Here is a 23,990-nt window from a genome sequence, read left to right as displayed (position 1 = left end):
AACCTGTAGGTGAGCTAGAGTGTCACTCTACACGGAAAGACAAGGTAGTTACAATTGGTCATGGTTCACACTTGGTGGACTTGACACGTGGTAGGAGTGGTGGTTTAGAGGACACCGTGGCCAGTTCTTCTCCACCACAGTTTGGGGATAAGTATAGGTGGTCAGTTAGAGATATTTGAGTTATCCGTTGGTTGCTTCTTTTGGGTTGTATATATGCTCACATTTGCTTTAGTCTGGGGTGCTAGATGGTTTTATAAGTCTTGAGTTTAGTGTCGTGTCGAGTCTACATCAGACACTGCACCCTCCCTACACATCTTGAGCCTCGACAACTCCATTGTATCCGTGAATGCTGGGCTTGGAGCAGAGTGTGCTGCCATGCCAGAGTTTGTACTGCAGAGTTTGTACTGGTTCATCTGAGTTAGTCAAGTCCCATGCTGTTTAGGTTCTACTGTTGAGTCGCTTGTTTGCTTTGTTGTTCATTGTCTACAATGTTTTCATTTTGTTGGAGTGAGATTTCACGCACATTGCATTGAGGAGCACCGAGAGCACGACACATTATTTTCGCTATAGTGATTGGGTACTTTTGCGCTTTGAAAAGGCCAGGTTAAGGAAAAGGAAAGGCAAGGAACGTTTGTTCCCAAAGCTCAATATGCGATGTTATGGTCCTTTTCAGATTTTGGAAAAGATCAGCGATGTAGCTTATAGGTTGAAGCTACTAGAAGGCTGGAAAATACATAATGCTTTTCATGCCAGCCTTCTAAGGCCTTTTGTTGCTGATGTGCAAGAGAATATGCTTGATGAGGAACTACCCAAAGTGGAAGAATTGGATGAGATTCTTGTTCCTGATAAGAGGAAAGGAAGGTTAGAGGAAAGATTGCAAGACGCTATCTGGTGAAGTTCAAGAACTATCCATCTTTGGATGCTAAATGGATGGAATGAGTCTGAATTGGTTGATTCACCTTAGCTATTGCAACTATATCATGAATCCTTTCAAATGGAAACCACAGTGACTTGATTTAGCTTTTTGGAGGCAAGTAAGAGCATGGTTCATGATGCTCAAAGGAGTAGTTTAGCAATTGTATCTACTTTTCCATACAAAATTTGGCTAGAGAAGTTTGTGCTTGAGAGTACACTAGAAGACTTCTATGTTTGATATATGTATGGTAGCCAAGTTGGTGGGATTGTTTAATCGTCCAATGCTACATTTCCGGAAGCATGTATATCTTGGATTTCCATCATAGAATGTATGTGATATCAAGAGATATGAGCATGTATTTATTGGCATGCAAGTGTGGTCACTTGCACTATTTCGAGGGAGGGGTATGTCACTAGGAGGTGTATTTTTCTTGTTGCCTTCTTTAAATATGTACTACATACTTTTATTTATTTTATTTTTACTTGTTTTCCCTGGAACCCTTGAAAAGGTGCAAGTGGACATTGCATGGCCAGTGTGAAATGGTTGCGGCCAAACGGGTTTCTCACATTGGGAATCTAGGTCGGTCAGTATGGGACTGGTTGGGCCAGTTAGCACTGAATTCTGATGAGTATGAAAGCCTATGTGCGCCATAAGAGAATTTGGGTCACTCGACAAGTCACTTACAACTTTATAAGTTGGTGGATACTAGGAATTAAAACCAAAAGGAGCAAATTGTACACATGGCAATAGGAGAGCAACCTGCAGCCTGCAGGTCAACACACACACACACACTCCAGGCTCTTATCCCAAGAGATGGTGCCCAAAATTGAAGTGGAGGCTGAAATTTATTCATAAGTGACCTACAGTGTATGTGTGAGTTGTGGATGTAGGTTCACAGCTTTAATGGAAAGCTTGCCTTCTCCTTTGTCTCATGTAGCGCGATGATTTGTTGTCGCGCATCTCTCTCTCCTCTTTGCACATATGGTAACGCTCCACTAGTTGGGCTACTCAATTGACTATGTATAGTTTTGAGGGTTTTATGCACGTTTGCCCAAGGCAGGAGCCTTCTGAACAGGTACTGGATTAGCTAATTGCTAATCCCCCACAGGTACGCGTAGGTCCATCGCTAAGAATTGCGAAAATAGAGAGTTTTCTCGTGTGAAAACACGTCCAAATTACAAAGGAACTGTTCCATTGCGCGCGGGAGCCCTTGGGACACACGTAGACATGTTCGCTTTGCTAAAAACAATCCAAAACAGAGAATTACAGCGTGCTGTGTTTTTCTGCAGGTTTTGTTACCATATAAATGTGGTAGTGATGTGTGTGAACACACTAGGACCGCCGGGGCATTTTTTCCCTCTTTAGGAGGTTTTTCCCCCCGTGCATTGTAAATGCGCCCATCATTCTAGGGCTATCCATCTTTTCATTGCACACTAAGTAATACACTCTCTGTTGTGTGCCTTGAGCTTCCTTCATCTTCTCCAAGCTGTGTGCGTTTCCTTGCAACCCTAATTCCAACAATTGGTATCGGGCTTATTTCGACCTCCGTTTCCACTACAGCCAGGTCTGCACATGCAATTTTGTCATTTTGTGCAGAATTTCTGTCATTGCCAATTACTGCATAACACGTCCCATACAGTCTACTGCGGGTTGTGCTATATAGCACGTTCTTGTCTCACTCAGTTTCTCCTCGTTTCGGGCAGTTTTCACATCAAGTGCAAACGTTTTCCATGACTGACAACAACACAGATGTGTTCAAGATGTTTGCTGCTGAGGACAGATTGGATGGGGACAATTACCCTATGTGGGCTTACTTGATGCAACATGTACTTGTGTCAAAGGGAGTTTGGAACATTGTGCAAGGCATTGATATACGTCCTGATACTGTGGATGAAGGCGATGTTGAGGATGCTCAAGGTTTTGCTGCCAAGGTGGCTGTTGTCAGAGCTGTTTTGCCTATGGCTGAGTAGGCTCGTTCGGATGTCAGAGATGCGCAAGCTCATGCATTGATTGCATTGTCTGTGAAGCGCACTATCACTCTTCACATCCATTCAGCAAAATCTGCAAAACAGGCTTGGGATATTCTAGGAGGTCTTTATGCAAGCCGCAATGAGGCTAAAATTGCTTTGTTGCGTAAAGAGCTGGAATCGAAGAATATGCATGAGGAAGATGAAATGAACACTTTCCTTGCTGGTGTCAAGGATGTTAATGAACAACTAATTTTTGCAGGAGAAGTCACTTCTGACAGTTCACTTGTGCAGACTGTCCTTGATGCTTTGTCAGATTCTAACCAGACTTTTGTTAGTACTTGGAGACTTATGACCCGAGGAAAAGTTTGATGCATTATGCACATTGCTATTGCAAGAGTCACTTTCCAGAAAAAACAGGACTAGGCAGCGTGCAGCTGAATAGGCTTTTATTGCGGCTCAAAGGGAAGGTGGGAACAACAATGTAACCACTTCTTATGGTTCTACTGCGAGTGGCAAAACTTATTACTAATGCTTCTGCTGGTAGCACTTCGTCTGGCAATTCTGGTGATAAGGGCAAAAAGAAGATGCGTTGCCACTATTGTAAAGCTAATGATCACTTTATCAAGCAGTGTCCGAAATTGAAGGCAAAAGAGGCTAAGAAGAAAGAGGTTGGATCCACTACAGGTCCAATACAAGTGCAGCGATTGTAGAGTCTTCTATCAAAGGAGATTGTGATGCTGATGTTGATGCAGAATGGGCATTTAGTGCAGAGTGCACTTATGATCCTATTGTCCATGATGCATGTATGTCAATTGCTGCAGATTCACATGTGGTATTTTGACAGTGGTGCTACAAAGCACATTACCTAACATCGTGATTTGTTAACCTCTATTGAGTCTGTCCCTTATGGGAATACGGTGACTTGTGCCAATAATGCCTCTTATCCTATTCAAGGAGTTCGAAAGATTGTGCTTACTGTTGCAAATGGTAGTTCTTTCACACTTGTTGATGCATTGTATGTACCTGGGATCAAAAAGAACCTTTTGTCTGTATCTGCACTTGCTAGACTTGGTAGTCAAATTTGTGGATGACAGATGTACAGTTCATGATCTCAGTTTTGGTGATGAAATTGTCGCATCTGACCTTTTGTGTTTTGGACTGTATAAGCTCACTTTGTATGACAAGTGTGGACAAAATTTTGCAAATGCAGTTGCAAATTCAAAGGCTGTTTCAGATGTAAAACTGTGGCATGCACGTTTTGGGCATCTGAATTTTGCCAGTTTGTTGCATTTGCAGAAATGTGTTATGGTTGCTTCTTTGCCACCTCTTGAAGCACCTAGCAAACATGTTTGTGAAGATTGTATCTTGGGTAAAATGCAGCGTGCTAAGTTTCCAAAGGATGGGTCAGTTCGTACTACATGCAGATTACAACTTGTGCATAGTGATGTTTGTGGGCCTATGCAAACTCCGTCCTTGGGAAATTACTTATACTTCGTGACTTTCATTGATGACTACTCCAGGCATGCATAGGTATATCTGTTGAAAGCTAAGTCTGAAGTGTTCAAGTGCTTCAAGCAATTTCTTGCTATGACTGAAAATGTCTCGAAATGTACTATAGGCATCCTCCGTTCGGATCGAGGAGGAAAGTATATGTCTCATGAATTTAATGCATTTCTGGCTAGTCGTGGGATAAAACACCAATGTACAGTGCCGTATGCACCTCAACAAAACGGTGTTGCTGAGAGGAAAAACAGGTCTCTTACGGAAATGGCACGATGTATGGTCAAGAGTCTAGCTTTACCACATTCGTTTTGGCTCGAGACTGTCATGTGTGCCACTTATGTACTCAACAGGTGTCCTACGAAAACGTTGCGGTCTATGACTCCGTATGAAGCATGGCATGATAGAAAGCCATCTATTGAGCACATGCGTGTTTTTGGCTGTTTGGCTTATGGTTTAGTGCCACAAGCGCAGCGCAGAAAATTGGATAATAAAGCTGCCAAATGTATTTTTGTTGGTTATAGTGCTGAAAGCAAATGTTACAGGTTGTACCATCCGCAAACAAAGCGTATTTTGGTCTCACGCGATGTTATGTTTGTGGAAGATTCTGTTCAGCCTTTGCTGTCATATAGTGGAGATAGTAATGTAAGCTCACAGGACATTTATGACAGTTTATTGCCTCTTTTCAGTGGTGGAAGTTCGAATGTAAATTAAAATGAGGCAAATGTACAGCCTATGGGGATTTTTGAAAATGTTACAGATCAGCCTATTACTGATGCAAATGTATATGATGTACTTGATGAGGAAAGGGTTGAAAATGAGCAGGCTAGAGGTATGCCAAAATGGCTTGTGCACACTTTGCATGACAGTAAATTGGATGCACCTTTGTCTAGTCATACTCGTTCAGGTTCTTGCCATGCCTCTTATGCATCAGATTGTTATGCTTTGGCTGTGTCTAGCTTATGTGATATAGAGGAACCTCTATCTTTTGATGAAGCACAAAATTCAGAAAATTGGATGGTTGTCATGCAATCAGAATATGATGCACTTATAGAAAATGACACATGGACTTTATGTGATTTGCCTCTTGGCAAAAAGGCCATTTGTACAAGGTGGGTTTACAAGTTGAAATGCAAGCCGGATGGTGAGGTTGATTGCTATAAGGCTCGACTTGTTGCAAAAGGCTATGCGTAGCAGAAAGACTAGATTATGAAGAAACTTTTTCTCTCACTTGTCGTATGACTACTGTTTGTTTTCTATGTGCATTGGCAGCTCATTTTGGTTGGGATGTACATCAATCCGATATTGTTACTGCTTTCTTGATTGGTGACATTTTTGAGGAAGTCTATGTAACGTAGCCTCGCAGTTTTGTCAAGAAACGACAAGAGGACAAAGTGTGCAGAGGTAAGAAGGCTTTGTATTGGTTGAAGCAGTCTCCTCGTGCTTGGTATAAGAAAGCTGACACTCATTTGGTCAAACGAGGCTTTCGTAACAGTCCAACAGAAAGCACATTGTATGTCAAGCGTGAGGGCGATGTACTTCTCATTGTTGTTCTTTATGTGGATGATTTGCTGATCACTGGTCCCAATGAGGCACATATTACTGAATTTAAGGCTGATTTGAATGCTACTTTCAAGATGAAAGATTTGGGCTGTTGCATCATTACTTGGGCATACAGTTTAAGCAGTGTGATGGTGGTATTGCCTTGTGTCAGAAAAGTTACATAGAGACATTGCTATGTAAGTTTCGACTTGAGGATTGCAAACCTATTGTCACTCGCATGGAAACAGGTTTGAAATTGAGTGTACATGATGTTGGTGATCCTGCTGATGTCACTCTTTACCAAACTGCTGTTGGCTGCCTCATTTATGTATGCAACACGAGGCCGGATTTTCAGTTTGCAGTCTCACAAGTCAGCAGATTTATGCATAGCCCAGGGTCTAAGCATTGGCAGGCAGGCAAGAGGATTTTTCGCTACTTCAGTGGCACTTTGCATCTTGGCTTGTTTTATCCCAAGGGGGGATCATTGCCGCCAGATTTACATGCTTTTTTAGACTCAGATTGGGCTAATTGTTATGACACGCGAGTGTCCACAAGTGGTTTTTGTTTCATGCTTGGCAGTTGATTTATTTCATGGTTGATCAAGAAGCAACCTACTGTGGCCACTTTTAGTTGTGAGGTTGAGTATAGGGCAGTCTTCACAGCTACGATTGAGTGTGTATGGCTCAGACGCCTTATGGTTGATTTGGGTATTGGACAAGACATTGTCAACATCATCTACACTGACAGTCAAAGCGCATTGGTAGTTGCGAGGAAACCCGGTTTTTCATACTCGCACAAAGCACATTGAGGTGCATTACCACTATGTGAGGGAGAGGCTCTCAGCAGGAGAGATCAGCTTAGCTTATGTGCCAACACATGACAACCTTGCAGATCTTTTCACAAAGGCATTGTCTCGTGAGAAGTTCGAAGCTTTCCGCAAAGCTTTGGGCTTTCTCCCCTTTGTGGACTGATCCTGTCCTCAAGGCATGGCACTTCCCTTTACTCTGCGTGCCAGTCCTCATTCACCGCATCTGTCACAAACTGTTGACGTGTCAAGTCAGTGAAGAACAGAGCCAACCTTCAGATCACGGTAGAGGGGCCTAAACCCTAAGAAGAGCAAGCCACAACAGAAGAAGAAGTCCTACCAACTTATGGGACCCCGTCCGATGGGGCCCAAGAGACACAAAGGAATTAAAATAAAGCAGGACCCACACACACACACAAAGGCTTGCGCAACAGCTGATGACGTGGTCGTTGTACGGACGCTCTAGATTTTTCGATGACTGATGATGTGGCAGGCTGTATGGATTTCCACGTTTTGCGCTGACCGCTGACGTGGCGGATGTACGGATTTCCGTGATTTACGCTGACAACTTTTGGGCATCGCTTTTGGACTAGATGCTTTTGAGTTTGAAGGCTTTTCATGTGAATTGCTTTTGGGCCTAGGGCCTTTAAATATGAGGCCATGGGCTCATTCTTTGGCATGCTTTTGGACGAAGGTGCAGAGGATGGAGGATCGGCTTGTACTTTGATGATGCAATATAAAGAAATACCAAAAGGGGCGCCAAGGTTTGGGGCCAATACTCTTTGGGGTGAAATTCCGCCACTTCGTGTCACGTGTCGTGTCTCTCTTCCAGTTTAGTCTGTTCTTTTCTATTGGTACGTGGTGCCTGTCTTGTGACAGTGGTATCAGAGCATCAGGCGTATGCTTTTCTGAAAGCATACCGGTCCTACCAAAGAGCAGACAGAGCAAGATCGCACTTCCAAAGTTCATTGGAAATTTTAGCTTCGTGCTCCGACCCCGGAGTTACTAGTCACTCCCACCCTTACTTCATCGTGCATCGGGGGCGCTCCCGTCTGTACCGCTCATGTATTACAGGGAATAAGCCATAAAGATCACTTGCAAGAGAGGGATCCAAGATTTGTTTCGAGTCACTGTTTTTTCAAAAGCAGTGCCATGTAGATGTTAATAGCTACCAAGCCGCACACTCCAAGGACTTGGCAAGCTTTCAAGAAATTTTTTGCTAGAAGTTATATGGTTTCTGACATCTTCCTTCGGGATGCAACTTTTGGCAGAGTGGGGTATCCTGAAATGCTTGCCATGGAAACCCTTGCAGATTATATCTTGAAATTTCTCGACATCTCTCAGTAGGTGTCTTTTCGAGCTAAAAAACCTTGGAGGTTCGGTGTGATTGCTATTTCTTGGGACTACCATCGCCGCCAGAGGAACACTGTCTGTCCAAGAGCTGATGGACCATGCTGTGGTCGGCTACGACCTTCTGGAAGGAACCTAACCCTAATTTTTTTGGTGCATGTCTTGGTGCCAATTTGAAATGTTTGACTCTGGTGTTAATATTGGTTTCATTGATTGGTGATTTTTACTCCCGGGTGGAGTAGTGAGAAATGTTGTTTTGGTATTGTTTGAACCTCGGGACGACGCAAACGTTGGGGAGCGTTTTGTTGTATGCTAGAAAACCTCCGAACGACGTAGACGGGGGAGCATTTGGTTGTATGCTTGAAAAATGTTGTTGTGACTTTCGGCCCGAACCAGGATGGTTATGTGGGAGGAGTATTAAGAAGTCTGAGCAGTGGTTACTCTCAGCACCTCCAAACGACGCAGGCTGCGGTCTGGGGGGCGGTTGGTTGTAAAACGCCTCTATATCTCCCGGCCCGGACCTTTTTAGGTTATGCGGGAGGAGTAATGAGGGAGTCGTTGAATATCTCCCGGCGCGGACCTTGTTAGGTTATGCGGGAGGAGTGTTCATCGGCGACTTTATGTTTCTATGTCTTGTAACATGCATATGTGAGCATTTGTGTTGCATTGTGATGTGCCAATCACTGAATATTTCTAATTGGATGAGATCGCCTCGGTATGTAATTTTAATGCATCAAGACACCTGTGGAAGATCAATGCGGTCTCAGTGTGACGGCTAATTTTACTACGCCGGATATCACGAGTTTCGATCTGGACGAAAAGAGAACCCAACTTCTTAACAAAAGAGCCGAAAGGAGAAGCCAACTCCTTGATCAAAAGAGCCGAAAGGAGAGGCCAACTCCTCAACAAAAAAAGAGCAAACTGATTGTCCCTCAGAATGACCCTCGGAAATTTCTGAACTAACTTAATTGTTTTGCAGATATGCTGTAATCGCCAGCGATTACTTTCTTTCAAGAAGGGGGGATGTCAGAAACTATTGACGTGTCAAGTCAGTAAGAAAAGAGCCAACCGTCAGATCACGATCGAGGGGCCTAAACCCTAAGAAGATCAAGCCATAGCAGAAGAAGAAGTCCTACCAACTTATGGGACCCCGTCCGATGGGGCCCAAGAGACATAAAGGAATTAAAATAAAGCAGGACCCACATACACACACAAAGGCTTGCGCAGCAGCTGATGACGTGGCCGCTGTACGAACACTCCGGATTTTCCGTTGACTGCTGACGTGGCAGATGTACGGATTTCTATGATTTACACTGGCAGCTTTTGGGCATCGCTTTTGGACCAGATGCTTTTGAGTTTGAAGGCTTTTCATGTGAATTGCTTTTGGGCCTAGGGCCTTTAAATTTGAGGCCATGGGCTCATTCTTTGGCATGCTTCTGGACGAAGGTGCAGAGGATGGAGTACCGGCTTGTACTTTGATGATGCAATATAAAGAAATACCAAAAGGGGTGCCAAGGTTTGGGGCCAATACTCTTTGGGGTGGAAGTCCGCCACTCTGTGTCGCGTGTCGTCTCTCTCTTTCAGTTCAATCTGTTCTTTTCTATTGGCACGTGGTGCTTGTCTTGTGACAGCATCATTCCCAGGGGGGATTTGTTACCATATACATGTGGTAGTGATGTGTGTGAACACACTAGGACCGCCGGGGCTTTTTTTCCCTCTTTAGGAGGTTTTTTCCCCCGTGCATTGTATATATGCCCATCACTCTAGGGCTATCCATCTTTCCATTGCACACTAAGTAATACACTCTCTGTTGTGTGCTTCAAGCTTCCTTCGTCTTCTCCAAGCTGTGTGCGTTTCCCGCCAACCCTAATTCCAACAGTTTTAGGGTTTCGCACCTAAACTGCAAGAGAACACCTAGGGAGCCTCGTGAAGGCCTTGGGTTGCTCAGATAGGGCTTTGGGCACTTAGCAGTGGCAAAACAGGGATTTACAGCGCGCTGAAATTCTGTTACAGCTCATCGAAAAGCTTCTAAAATGCGAGGGAATTTGTCCTAGAGGTGTGTTTTTGCTGCTGAAATCAGGTCAAACACCTGCGTTTCCAGCCCTTGACAGGTTTGAACAGCTTGGTGAGAGTTATATCTAAGTTTTCGGATCGTCCATTTTCAATTAAATAAAGAAATACCGAAAGGACCGCCAATCTTTGGGGCATACAGGGTGTTGGTCTTCGTTTGCGCAGTCGCTGGACACATTTGTGTAAAGTTAGCAGGTAATTGAAATAGTACCGCCCTCTATTGTGTACAGGCCGGTTATGGTGGCAATTGTCCTCTGACTAGAAATCTGGAACAATGGCCACTGTGGTCGCTACCACGTGTACCATGCCGATCTCCTTTGTCAAATCTTTATCACCGTTATCTCTGTCCAGCTTGCCTTTGTCTTTGTTTTCTTGAGAATTCTTGCTTTTGTCTTTGGCTTCAAACTCCGGAGCCAAACAAAGCGTCATGTCACATTTATAACAGTGGTTGTTGGACCTCGTGGGTACTGAGGCAGCTTATTGAGTATTGGTATTGCCATCCTTGTCAAGCTTGCCTTTGCCTCTGTCCTCTAGCGAACTCGTCCATTTGCTTTTGGCTTCACAATCTCGAGCCAAGCAATTGTTGGCTTCCTTGAGAACTTTGCTTATGCATAGGCCGTTAACTGGGTGGTTGATCTGCTTTCCATTGCAGGTACAGGATCTGGAGAGAACTCGTCGTCCTCCTCACATTGCAAAGGGGCCGCACAAATCCACCAAGCCGCTCCGCAAAGTCCTTTTCATGCCCCTCGCTTAAGCTCCATATTCACTTCTTCCAAGCCGCTCTAAAAGCTGCAATATTGGCACCAAGCCGCTCTCGAAACTTCAATTCTTCCAAAACTTCGTTTCCTTTGCAAAGCCGCTCCTACCTGCTACTTAGCCAAGACTTTCTCCCTCTCTTTAGTCCAAAAAAATTGCCCTCCCTTTTCAACCCATAGCATTTTATAACGTTGGGTGGGAAGGGGGTGCACCTTTGCTGCCAACGAGGAGGGCCACGTTAAGCAAGGCAGGGAAACAACATTTCAGCACGTTGTCGTAGGTTATGATCGCCAAGAAGAGCAGAGTGCGTTTCAGCACGCGGCCTCAAGGGAGGGAGGGAGAAACATGCTCTACGCCAATTACTACAGGGGATCGCGTGTCAACACGCAACCGCAAGGGGTATATGACTGCTGGCGTTTCAAAACGCTGGCAGTGGGCTGAGTGTCGACGGCAGCAGTCAGAGCACAAGGGAGAGTGGTTGGGAAACGGCGATGGCCCCATTGCCAGCTGCGTTTATAAAACGCAAGGGGGAGGGAGCAATGGAATAAAGGCACCGGCAAAGGGAATAACGCCCAGCGTTTTGAGAGGCCGCCAAGTAGAGGAGGATGGACGCCGCCGTCAAAGAGTGTCGCCTTGCTCCACCAAGGCTCTGATACCATGTCAAAGTCGACGATGCGGAAGCGTAGAGACCAAGGAAGGAGAGAGAGAGAGAGAGAGAGAGAGAGAGAGAGAGAGAGAGAGAGAGAGAGAGAGAGAGAGAGAGAGAGAGATGATGAAATGAAATGTTATATTAACGTCTTCAAAAGGCCAAAGTGACCTATGAGACCAGAAAGTTACAATGTGGTGGATCTAATACAAAGTCAGAGTAACAAGATGACAAAATGACAAATAAAATACTATGGAATCCTAAACTGCTAGGTGTGGACTAAGCAGCTAAACAAACTAGCTGGGATAGGTGGATCACATGAGATCCAGCATCGGTCGTTGGCGGATCTCATCAATCTCCTCCATGGTCAGTAGTCTGACCGAGCGTCGTGCATGTCGAGCCAACGTGACCCGAACCCTCTAATGCAGCCTCCGTCGATGCTGTGTAGTCCTCCGCAGTCGTGGGCGTTTGGATCTCCCCATCTCAATCGCTCGGTCGATCAGTATGCCTTTGGTGTAAAGCGACGAGCTCTGTTTTGGTAGTAACTCCTCCGGGTGTCCAGTGGCAGCTCTAAAGAAGTCTGTGATCTGTCTCTGAGACTGGCTAGCCTCTTATCTCATCAGGCTCTCTCTGTGTCTGCGCAGCTCGAGCAAGAACAAACCCAGGCATCTCTGATCCTCGTATCGCATGACTCTAGAGAAAGGTCCAAAGCCCTCTCTGAACAAGCAATGGAAGCGGCCTCGTATCTCGTACTAGACGGGGCAATGGCATGTGTAGTGCAACTCTGTCTCAGGCTCGACGTCACACAGGGGGCATGTCCTGGCCTCTGCTGGTACTCCACTGTATCTCCCAGTCTCGATCCGCAGTTGGTGTGAAGATGTGCGTATCTGGCCAATAGCACATCGTATCCCATGAGACAAGTGGGTGTCCATGTATCTGGGCCTCGTCACAAAACCATCCTCCGTAAGCTGGAGGAGATGTTCTCTGTAGAAAGCCATCTTCGTGCCCAGCTCCTGTGTTGGCTGTATCCATGTCCTCTTGGTGTCTAACTGGATCAAGTCTTGGCGAATGAGCCTGGTGATCTCGGACTGTGTAAGAGTCAGAGAGGGCGTATCCAGTGAGTACTGGAAGGGAGGCAATCTGTCTATGCTGAACCCATGCGCCTGAAATCATGATGTCATCTCCCCATACCAGCATGTTGTATCTCCCTGCATGGCTAACTGTCGAGAGGACTCAAGTGCAAGGCGTGGATATCTGTCTCTGGGAAGTTCCCATATGCAGTGTATGTAGGAGACAGATTTGGTGAGCGCCTCAACCACCAGTGGGGGGGCAGCTATCTCTGCTCGTACAATAGCACGTGGTACTGAAGCCTTGGCTCTAATGAGCCGCCAAGATCATAGAGACCAGAGGCTTCTCCATATCCCCCCATCCATCATTGCGGCCTGTCCTCCCGTGATGATCCAGTGAAGGTCCCCAAATCTCAGCTCCATAAAGCAATGCAGAAGCCACCAAAGTGTCAAAGAGCCAGAGCTTCGTCCGAGGCTCCTGAAACTGAACCTGTGAACACATCCTTTCCAATCTACCCAATGCTGCCTGGGCTCTGGTCAATCTAGTCTCTGCTGCCCTCCTCAATGAAAATGCTGGCCCACTAAAAACCACTCCAAGGTAATTGTAAGCATCTGTATACTCCACCTTCTCCTGGCCGTATGTGAAGGTGGGCCCTGACCTCCTGATCCACTGTGGGGTGGTATTAAATACCATGACCTTGGTTTTACCAAGGTTGACGGACAAACCACTTTCCTGGGCAAACCTATGTAAAGCATCCAAGTGACGTTGCATCCCCTCCGGAGAGTCGGAGATCAACACAATATCATCGGCATATAACAATAGTGGGAATCCATGTCCTTGCCAGTTGTGCACCTCTATCACCATCTCTCTCAATGTAGTCAGAAACCTCATCTACATACATACCAAATAGACTAGGAGAGAGCTGGCAGCCCTGCTTCACCCCAATAGTGGAGTAAACCGGTGTGGATAGACCCTCTGGGGTGCGTACATGCCCCACTACTGACCTGTATAATGCCATGACCCCCCAAATGAGCTCTGTGGGTACTCCCATCTGCTGTAATCTGCGCATCAATCTAGCTCTGGGCACTGTGTCAAATGCTTTGTAGAAATCCACAAAGCTACAATAGATCCGTCTCCAACGCGATCTGCCCTACTCAATGATGGCTCCAAGTGTCAAGATATGGTCAAGAGTAGAAAAATCCCTCCTGAAACCTGCCTGCCCGGCTGCGCGTATCCCCTCCCTTTCTACCTATCTACTCAATTGCTGCTCAAGAATAGATGCGTACAACCGTGCCAATGTGTGTCCAATCATGATAGTGTGGTAGTTCCCAGGCTCCATAGGGTCTCCCGACTTGAAGATAGGTACAATAGTAGATAGGCTCCGAGTATCAGGCAAGCCCTCACACATGGCACGGTTAAACATAACTGCTAGAAGCTCTGCTAGTAAATCTCTAGCATGCGTGAAATGCTCAGCCACTAAGCCATCATGATCATATGCTCTCCCAGTCCTCATCCTATCAATGGCCTTCCTTACCATCTTAGTGGTGAAAAAAGCACATGTGTGTGGGCATGGATCGGGGGGGGTCGGGAAGGGGGGGTTGCTCAGGAATTGTGTACAGAGATGATGCATATTGGCCCCAGGCCTCTGTAGAAGTGATGGCAGGGGGGGGTGTGCTCATGAAAGAGCCTCCATGCCTCACGTGAGTCCTGACTCAAGAATAGCTGGTATAGATCCTGCTCTAGGCGAGCCAAAAATGCCCTCTTCTTCCGCCGCACTAGGCATTGTAAGTCAATCTGGGACTGCCTGTGAGTGATGTCCCCCAAAAGCACCTCCCTCTGAAGTCTAGCTCTAGTGTCCCGGCATTCCTCATCATACGAATTGTTCTGGGGCATGCTCCCCGAACGGCGTCTCTGCTCAGGCTGGGTATGTGGGTATGCCTCTGTTGCTGCATCATGTAGTGTCTGTGTCAGTATAGTAGTAAGCTCCTCCAGAGGTCGCCTTGGCTCCTCTGTGCATAGGCGTCTGTAGATCCCATCTATGTATACAGAGTCCGTCTCCCGCTTAAGGTGTAGCGAGTAGGGACTGCTGCCCGTAGCCTGTGTGCTACACTAAACTGAAAAGAAATGGTCAGCGCCACAAGAGCATGATCCACTGCCACACCAACAGGTCTGGGTCCAACCTGAGGTCCTGGATACTAGAGATGAGGCTCGGCTGTGCCATGACATAATCCACTGTGCTGGCTCCATGTCTATGTGGAAAGCATGTAAAAACCCCTGCAACGGGAAATCTCTGTAGGCCATTCAAGATGGCCAATCCATGTGCAGTCCCCATGTCTATCAAGTGTCGTCCATACTCAGTGTGTTCTCCATCCTATGATAGTCTGGATAGGCCTGTCTCTGCAACATCCAACTCTCTCAGCATCTCCTCTGAAGTATCATAAAATACTGTCTGATGATGGGCAGTCCTAGCATTGAAATCCCCTAGAATGATGATGTCACCATCTCTAGAGAACTCCCATACGTCATCATCCAGAATAGAGAAGGGGGACTGTCCTCTGGGTGGTGCATAAACAGACGTACTCGGGGGAAAGTAGCAAATAGCAATGTAAAGATATCTGCCTGTCTCTGCTCTCAATCTCACCCACATGTACCTAGCTTGCTCATCCCTGCGGGCTATATGTATCAATGGCTGCAACTCCTCCCTGAATAACACTGCCACTCCTCCTGATCCCCACCCTCTGTGCTCTGATTGTGTCTCCTGTCTACAGGCTGTCTCCCATCTATATCCACTAATGTGAGGCATAGATTGCCTCGGGGCCTGATGTGTCTCAGAGTAGAAGACGATGTCTCTTCCCGTAAAACTATCCTCAAAAGCACCCACATCAAGGCGCATAGATCCATTACAATTCCAGGTGGCAACTTTGAGTGTGGTCCCATAGGTCTCGCACCGTCATGTGGAGCGCCGCTCTACAATCACCACCCGGCCATCTCTGTAGAAGGCCGTCTTTCCCTTCTCCCTTGCCGCTTGAATCTCTGGCATTACCTCTCTCATATGCGCAACCTGTGAGAGTGAGGTCATCTCCAAGGAATATGCCCGTTTTCTTTAGTGTAGGGCGCTTCTTCAAGAAGTCCTTTGCCTCCATGGATGGGAACGGATGATTAAAGCTCTCCCTTTTGAAGTCTCCCCATTGCCTTGTGTCTTCTTCCCTACCCTCCATGCCTTTGTATGAGTAGCCTCACTACCCATCATGAAGTTCTTCGACTTCCCCTTCCACATCATCTCAGTCTTTTAGACCGGTTACTCTTATATGCAAGGCTCTAGTTTTCCTTCGCTGCTCTTCTTCTAGAGTCATGTTGATGATTGTAGGAGTGGGGACGGATGTGGTTTCTTTCCCTTTCCCTTTCTTTGCGACTTCTATCCATTTCTCGGCCTCATCCGCCTTCTTCTGCGTCTTCGTGATCACATCCATCCACGAAGACGTCTTTACCACCTTCTGTTTCTCCTCCTCTGTGATCATCCGTACCTGCTCCTTGATGACTTTGATCTCGTCTATCACCAAGGGCTGAAATTCCCCTTCTTCCAGTCCACTGCTTACTCTACCCGCAAGCTCTCGCTTGAGGGCTGTGACCTCTTCTCTAAGTGCTTGTGAATCCGCCTTAAATGCTTGTAGCTCTGCGTGCAAGTCCTCTTTCTCCTTCTTCCATTGCGCGCCTTCATTAAGAGAGTCTCCTTAACCATTAAACCTTGGCAATGAATAATTGATACTATGTACAATGGGGGCATCTCATATATACCCACCTCAGTTTATTGCCCCATCCAGACTTTGACAAATAAGTAAAATAAATACCTAAAAGCCAAAACAAATAATGGGATCACTTTGGGCAGTTCACTTGAGATGCCAATACTCTTAACAACCAGCCTATCTTATCGTCCCAGTCGATCTTCTAACCATAGTTACCAAGAACGGGAAACCGGAATGGGAACGCGGAACAAAATGCCATTCCCTGTTACACTCACGTTTGAAACATGGAACGGGGATTTGGAACGGGAACTTGGAATGGGAACGGGGAACGGAGAACGGAGACCTGAAAACGGCCATTCCTTGTCACTATGCTTCTGACTCTTTCTCTCTGTTTCTCTCTATATCAATTGGCTACAGAATCAAGTGATAAAATCTGTTTATCCGAGTATATTTAATATGGTTACGCGCTCCCGTTTGTGACATGAACTCATGGAACCAGAACAACTCTGGCTGGCAGTACTCTCAGCTCCAAGCCTAGGACTCACAGGTACAATGGGGATGTCGAGGCTCCAATGTGCAGGGAGAGTGCAGATGTATGGTGCTGGACACAAGACACCAGATTGAAGAAGCTAGACCATAGAAAGTAGATGAAGCATACGACGACTAGAACCAATTACGGCTAGCAAAATATCCCTGACAGTCCAACTACGTCATCTCCAAACTGTGGTGGTGGTGAACTGGCCACGGTGTCCACTAGACTACCACCTGTGCCACTCATGTCTCTGCCATGTGTCACTGCCCAGGCGAGAGTTCGTCCAATGGGAATCCAAGACCAACCGTTATTGTAACCGCCTGTCTTGTGCAAGTAACATTGTAGCCGTGCAACACTTTCCATCATTTTCTTTGAGTTTTTTCCCCGAACTTGGAATTGGGTATGACTAGAATGGATTTTCATCAAATTATGAGTGTAGTATGTCAAAATTTATTTAAAATCATTCAAGTTCTTCTTCTTTGTCAAACACTCTCCATTGTCCATTTTATCTGTACTCTCTCTTTTGTCTCCTGCTTTTGTTCTATGTTGTAGCTAATAATGAGCTGATAGGGCTGTGTAGAAGTCCCAAGTGTTAATGAAAGATGCATCAAATACAGGAGATGAGAGCCACAATTAAATTGATAAACCTAGTTCTTCTTTGTCGAACAATTTCCATCGTCCATTTTATGTGTGCTTTTCTCTTTTGTCTCCTGATTTTGTTCCAAGTAGGAGCTACCTATGAGCTGATAGGGCTGTGTAGAAGTCCCATGTGTGCTGCCCTTAACGAAAGATGCATTCAAATACGGGAGATGCGAGTCCACAATTAAATCGATAAACCAATGCATTTCATCTTCTCATAATCTTAAAAGGTCCTTACTTCATTCCTGTGTTATGATTGCTGAATTGCAAGTTTTGTTTTCTCAGGCTCCTGGTGAGGCAGAGGCAGAATGTGCAGCATTATGTAAATTAGGAAAGGTAGTTTTTTGGCGTCGTTCTTTAACTTCAAATTCCAGCTGCCCAAAAACCATTACACATACAGACATTGGCATAATATCATTTGGGGCTGCATTTGAATGCTGTAGGTATATGCAGTTTCGTCAGAGGATATGGATGCTCTTACATTTGGGTCACCCAAGTTGCTGCGGTATCTGCTGACTCCTGCATCTCGCAACTTGTCAGTCTTAGAACTTGATCTTTCAATGGTAAAAATTATATTTTTCATTTAGTTTCATCTCCTCTCACTGTTTTCAATGACATTGGCAGTTATGTCTCTCCATTTTGAAACAGGCTCTAGATCATCTGGATCTTTCAATGGATCAATTTGTTGATGTGTGTATACTTTGTGGATGTGATTATTGCGATACAATAAAAGGTGAGGATCTGTAGTAACAATTTAAGAATTTTGAATAGCTTTTTCAACTTTATTCTCAAACAATCGATGCTCATTGTTTGCAGCCTGATTAAATATGGACCTGGATTTAACTTTATGGTTTGTCTTGATAATTCAATGGCTTGCTGAGGTTCTTGATATACTGATAGCTTGCTGAGGTGTATATGTTGCAAAGCATGGGTTTGTTTTGGTAGATATTCATGTCTGTATGCATGCCCCATGGGGAGCGCCTGTGTTTCTTTCTCGAAAGACAGATAACACTATGCGCTTTTGTGTGGATTACAAGGGGTTAAACAAGCTCACTTTCAAGAATAAGTATATGCTCTCGCGTATGGACGATTTGATAGATCGACTCCATGGAGCGTTGTATTTTACGAAGATAGACCTGTGATCAGGCTATCATCAGATACGGATCAAATCGGAAAATGTTCCCAAAATGGGTTTCCATACGCGTTATGGTCATTATAAAATTTTGGTCTTACCTTCTGGTTTAACCAATGCTCCAGCTACTTCACAAATGATGAATGATCTGCTGAGACCGTCTCTAGGCAACTTTGTCGGTGTATTTCTCGATGACATCTTGATTTACAGCCAAAGTTTGTCTGAGCATTTAGCACAAATACGCGTTGTTCTTGAGGTACTGAGAACCGAGAAGCTTTAAGCTCAGGCTTTTAAGTGTGAATTCTTCAAGAAAGAGCTTTTGTATTTGGGCCATATTATTACTCGTGATGGAATTCGTGTCAACCCTGAAAAGTTGGATAACGTGCGAAATTGGCCCATTCTGAAGAATGTGCGCCAGGTAAAGTCCTTTTTAGGCTTTACATGATTCTTTCGTAAATTTATCAAGGATTACTCTAAAGTTGCTGCTTCGCTTACACAACTTTTAAAAGGAGAGGTGAAAGGACTGAAGACTTCGGGACCTCACCGTAAAGGTAATCCCCCGATTGTCTGGAATGAGAATCTCGACGAGAGCTTTCGGACACTAAAGCACTTGGTGATTACTGTGCCAATATTGCACGTTGTGGTTGAAACGGATGCTAGTGAATGTGCGATTGGTGCAGTGTTGTATCAGGATGGACGTCATTTTGCATTTGAAAGCAAGAAACTTTCCGACACTGAGATGCGTTATACAACGGTATGAGAAGGAGCTTTACGCCATAGTCAACGCCTTGAGGAAGTGGCGGTACTACTTGTATGGCTCTACATTTGTTGCATGGACAGACCATCACTCCTTGCACTATGTCTGTGATCAGGGTGATCTCAGAGGCCGGAAGGCTAGATGGGTTGAACTTATGCAAGATTTTGACTTTGAGATCCGTTACAGAAAAGGATCCAGCAATCGAGTTGTTGACACACTCAGCCGGATTCTCGAGGTTAATGCCTTGTCGATGGTTGCAATCTCGACGAATTTCTATCTCTCTCCGAAGGTTTTGTTTAAATATCGGCTAGCTTGCCGGCGTGGCAAGGCAGCCGCAGCCGGTTGTCGGTCAAATGAAACCGGTTGGGAGGAGTTGACCAAAAAGTCAACACGCTGCACGACGCGCATCTCGAACACACGGCCTCCCCATCCAGGGCTAGAGCTGTACCACTACACTACGCACGCACATCTGCACATACGCTGTAGCCTGCCTTACATAACTTTAAAAAAAATTGCCCCCCCCAAAAAGCGCCGTGACCGGCTTCCCCGGTCAGCCCCACCTACACGTCGTTTACCTAGCCGATATTTAACATGAGCCATCACTCTCCGAAGGCTACGTCGTTCCGATAGCTATTTTGACAAGATATGGAATGAAGTCGAAGCGGGGCATGACTCGTGTACAGGCTTAGGTGGTCCGGAGACCCAAGTGAGTCGTGTTGGAGAGACGCGACCGACAATATTCCATTAAAGGTGGACTATTGTTTAGAAATGGAAAAGTGTATGTGCCAAAAATCGATGAGGTTCGACAAAGAATTTTGTTTGAATGCCACGATGTTCCTAGCGTTGGGCACCTAGGCATCCAGAGAACTTTCGCTTTGGTCAAGCGATATTTCTATTGGCTAAGAATGCGCTCTTATATAGAGAGCAATGTGAAGACATGCACTCAGTGTCAGGTCAACAAGGCAAAGCGCCTTAGGAAAGCTGGCCTGCTACATCCATTGGTAATCCGAGATGCCAAGTGGCAAAGTATTTCCATGAACTTCATCGTTGGTTTGCTAAATACTAGTCGGGGCAATGACGCTATTTGGGTTGTGGTCGAGAGATTCACAAAAATAGCGAAGTTTATATCAACGAAGTCGACAGTAAAAAGCCATGAGTTCGCGGTTTTATTTGGCGATCAGCTTTATAAGCCGTACGGTCTGCCAGAGGATATTGTATGTGATCAAGATACCAAGTTCACTTGGCAATTTGGCAAGATGTGTTTGCTCACTTTCGAACGAAGTTGAGTATGTCGTCCTCTGATCATCCATCCCGAGTCCGATGGTGAGAGGACATGCTGAGGTCTTACGTCTCTCATAGGCAATCTGATTGGGAAAGGTATCTTCCACAATTAGAATTTGCCTACAATAGTAGCAAGCATTCTACTACTAGATTTAGCCCATTCATGTTATGTATGGATTTGAGCCTAAATCCCCTATTGCTATTAGCTTAAAGAAAGTCAAGCATCGCAAAGCTCGTGATTTCTTGTATGATATGCAAGAAATGCTCAAATTGGCTAAGGATAGTATAAGGATGGCTCATGATCGAGTTACTACTCATGCTAATCAGAAAAGATCTCCAAGGACTGTAGATGTGGGACAATGGGTCTATCTGAAGATACCCAAGGATTCCAAGCTAGATATTGTAGTCCATTCTTGATCACAAAGAAAATTGGCCAAGTTGCCTATAAATTGGCTCTATCTTCGGATGTTAGTGTACATCTTGTATTTCATCAAAGTCGCCTTAAATAAATAAATAGGCGAAGCCGACGTTGTTGTACCTATCGAAGAAAATGTATGGCAAGAAATGCAAACTGATTATATTCCTTGAGAACAAGAGGCTGTGTTAGATCACCGTACCCGTCATTCGCACCAAAAAGCTTATGACGAGTATTTAATTAAATGGAAAGGTTTGCTACTTGGGAATCAATTAGAGCTTTGAAAGCTCAGTATCCCCACTTCATTGATGAGGACATCAATGGTTCTTAAGGGGGGAAGTATGTTATGTCCCACTTACAGGAGAGGGGATCTAGCTTAGACGTCATCAGGATGGGCGGACATAGTGTGAAACCAACCAGTGTAGCCAGCCATTATTATAAAAGGGAGGCTAAGGTCTCATTTATAGTTATCAACCCCCACTAGCAAAGTGCCAATGGTTAGCCCATGAGGCTAGGAGTGTGCGAGGTCATCTTGAGGAGGTGAGGCCGGGTGGTATGGGACGCTCGGTCTTACAGGTGCACGCCTACATCCTCGAACGTTGGCCCCAGTACGAGGGTGCTACCGGATGGTGGCTATGGTCGGGTGGTTCGTCCGATGCGTGTCTGTAGGCGGTCCGTGTAGCCGGGAGATCCTCTCCACGTGTTCGTTTCATTAGTCTTACACACAACACTCTCCGTGCACTGTTTTGAGCCTTTACATCCCCATTGTACCTTGTTTGCGCTTGGTTGGGAGCAGTGTGTGCTACCAACAAGAGTCTAGCTGATACGTTGAGAGCAATCAAGCTGACATGTGGGCTTCGAGTCTATCTTATTGTGTCTACTTTCGAGTACATTTTCTTTGCTGCTTGTCATTTTGTTGTGTAGCTGTGTGCATGGAGTGAGATTTCTGTTTACACTACACTGAGGAGCACCCACATTAGAGAGCTCCACATAGTTCTCGTGCTACAGGTGCTTTCGTTTTTGGCACGCCCGGTAGGACCTCAAATGACAATATTGCTCAATTAAGCCAGTGGAATAGCTAGCCAAGTTGGAAGAGTCTCGGGTCAACTAGTCCAGCTGGTCTAGCAGATCGAGCCTAGTCCAGAGTGGTCGAGTGGTCTTGTATGGTCTAGCAAGTCTACTGGTCTAGCAAGGCAAGAGGTCGACTAGTACATGGAGGTCATCTTCCCACTCAGCTGGTTGGTCCTTAGGCTGCTCACGTATGACATATACAAGGCGGTGCAAAGACCATTCTAGCTCTCTCAAGAGCCCTCTGCAATACTATCACAGAAAGCGTCAACCCTTCTTACCCAGTCCTCCACCCCCACTTCCACTACCTCCCCAAGCATCCACTTCAACCACCTTTTCTCCCACACATTCTAACACCTCCTTTATCCTCCCTAGAACTAGCTCTAGAGCACGCAACAATGAAAGAACTGGCAAGCATTTTGGCCAAAGTCAATATAAAGTTTCCTACCTTCAGGGTCTTTCTACGAAGGATGCAAATGGCCAACATAAGGAGATTGTCTCTCTTTGCCGGGGTCGTGGTCTCAATCGTGAAGATACTTATCTGGTGCTTTTTCATTTGACTTCGGATAGCTTACCAGTTAAATGGTATAGTTTGTTTGCTGATAACCACTTTGTAGACTAGGCGACATTAAAGCAAAGTTTTTGTGGGGCCTTCTGGACATTTGACTTCCAAGAGAAGGGTTTAGATGGTTGGGGAACCTTGTGCTCCAACCAATTTGCGGAGCGCATGACGAGAACAAAGGCACTAGTTGCTAAACTCCTCTAGTAGGTAGGGGACTTCATGGTAAAGAAGTGAGTAGAGAAAGCTCTTCCCAAGGCTTTTCAACAAAAGTTAAGGGAGTCTCTCAAACTTGATGCTACATTGGATGAGTTTGTCGCCGCACCCACTAGAATTGAAGGAGCAAGGAGGTTTTCGAGACCCTCCTGGAGCCAGGTCAGCTTTAGTTCTTTTGGAAAATGCATCTGGCCCTTTGGTTCTTGACGTGGGTACTTGAGGCACTAAAGCTGCAATGAGCTCTTCAAGAGGAAAGATCTCTCTCTGTTCGGCAGGATAAGTCTCCACAACGGGCAGCTTTGGAGCAGCTCAAAGATCTCAAAGCACAGCAAGAGTCTAAGGCTTTAGTCTGGTGCAGTAAGAGTCTAAGGCTTTGGTCTAGTGCAACTCGTGTCGTTCTCCGCGACATCCTTCCCAAGGATGTCCCCCTTAGAGTGTAATGCATCTTCTGCGAGCAAGGTGGACATGGACAAGGACTGCTACTACCTCAAGCGGCTCTGACATCTGCAGCAAAGCCTCTCTCCTACTCTTTAACATGGGTTGGCTTCTGGATCAAACATGGTCAAACATGGTTTCTCCTTATGGTCACCCAAGTCACATGCCACCTTTGCTGATGATGACTCCTATGCAGGCTATGCAAGGTACTTTTCCACCTCCGAGATTTTACCATGCTAATACACCTTTGGCACCTTTCAGAGCTTCTACACAACGGAAGCTTCCATCCTTGAGCAAACACCATGACCACCCTAGCCACCTTCTTGGCCACCCAACTGCCCGATCTTATGCTAGATGTCGACAGTCGTGAGTATGGACCTAAGCTCTGTAAGTGTCCTCTGCAGGTACAAGATTTCACCTTCAGCTTAGATTTCGTGGTGGTGCACCTTCCACAAGTGGAGGGAGGGTTCCCCTACTCATTGGCAAACCTTGGCTTAGGCATACTAAAGCACTTGATGATTGGGGAATGATGCCATGTGGATCAACACTTGTTGGCTGTAGCCCGGATAGTGTGTCGTGCTCTCTAGAGT

At 45.6% G+C, this 23,990-nt stretch overlaps 1 protein-coding gene across 2 annotated transcripts in view; it reads left to right on the top strand.

The window, feature by feature from the left end:
• Positions 1–23,990, top strand: part of LOC147444507 (flap endonuclease 1-B-like) — a 98,094-nt gene that overhangs the window by 50,080 nt on the left and 24,024 nt on the right. For both annotated transcript variants that reach the window (XM_086527102.1, XM_086527101.1), the window contains exons 9-11: positions 17,823–17,873; positions 17,981–18,100; positions 18,186–18,270. In XM_086527102.1, coding sequence (XP_086383228.1) covers positions 17,823–17,873; positions 17,981–18,100; positions 18,186–18,270 — 256 coding nt within the window. The remainder of the gene's footprint in view (positions 1–17,822; positions 17,874–17,980; positions 18,101–18,185; positions 18,271–23,990) is intronic.

This window comes from Adiantum capillus-veneris, chromosome 13 (genome assembly GCF_014529385.1).
Source record: "Adiantum capillus-veneris isolate H3 chromosome 13, ASM1452938v2, whole genome shotgun sequence".
NCBI lineage: Eukaryota > Viridiplantae > Streptophyta > Polypodiopsida > Polypodiales > Pteridaceae > Adiantum > Adiantum capillus-veneris.
Note: the sequence above shows the minus strand (reverse complement) of the source record. Positions and strands in the feature narration are given on the sequence as shown.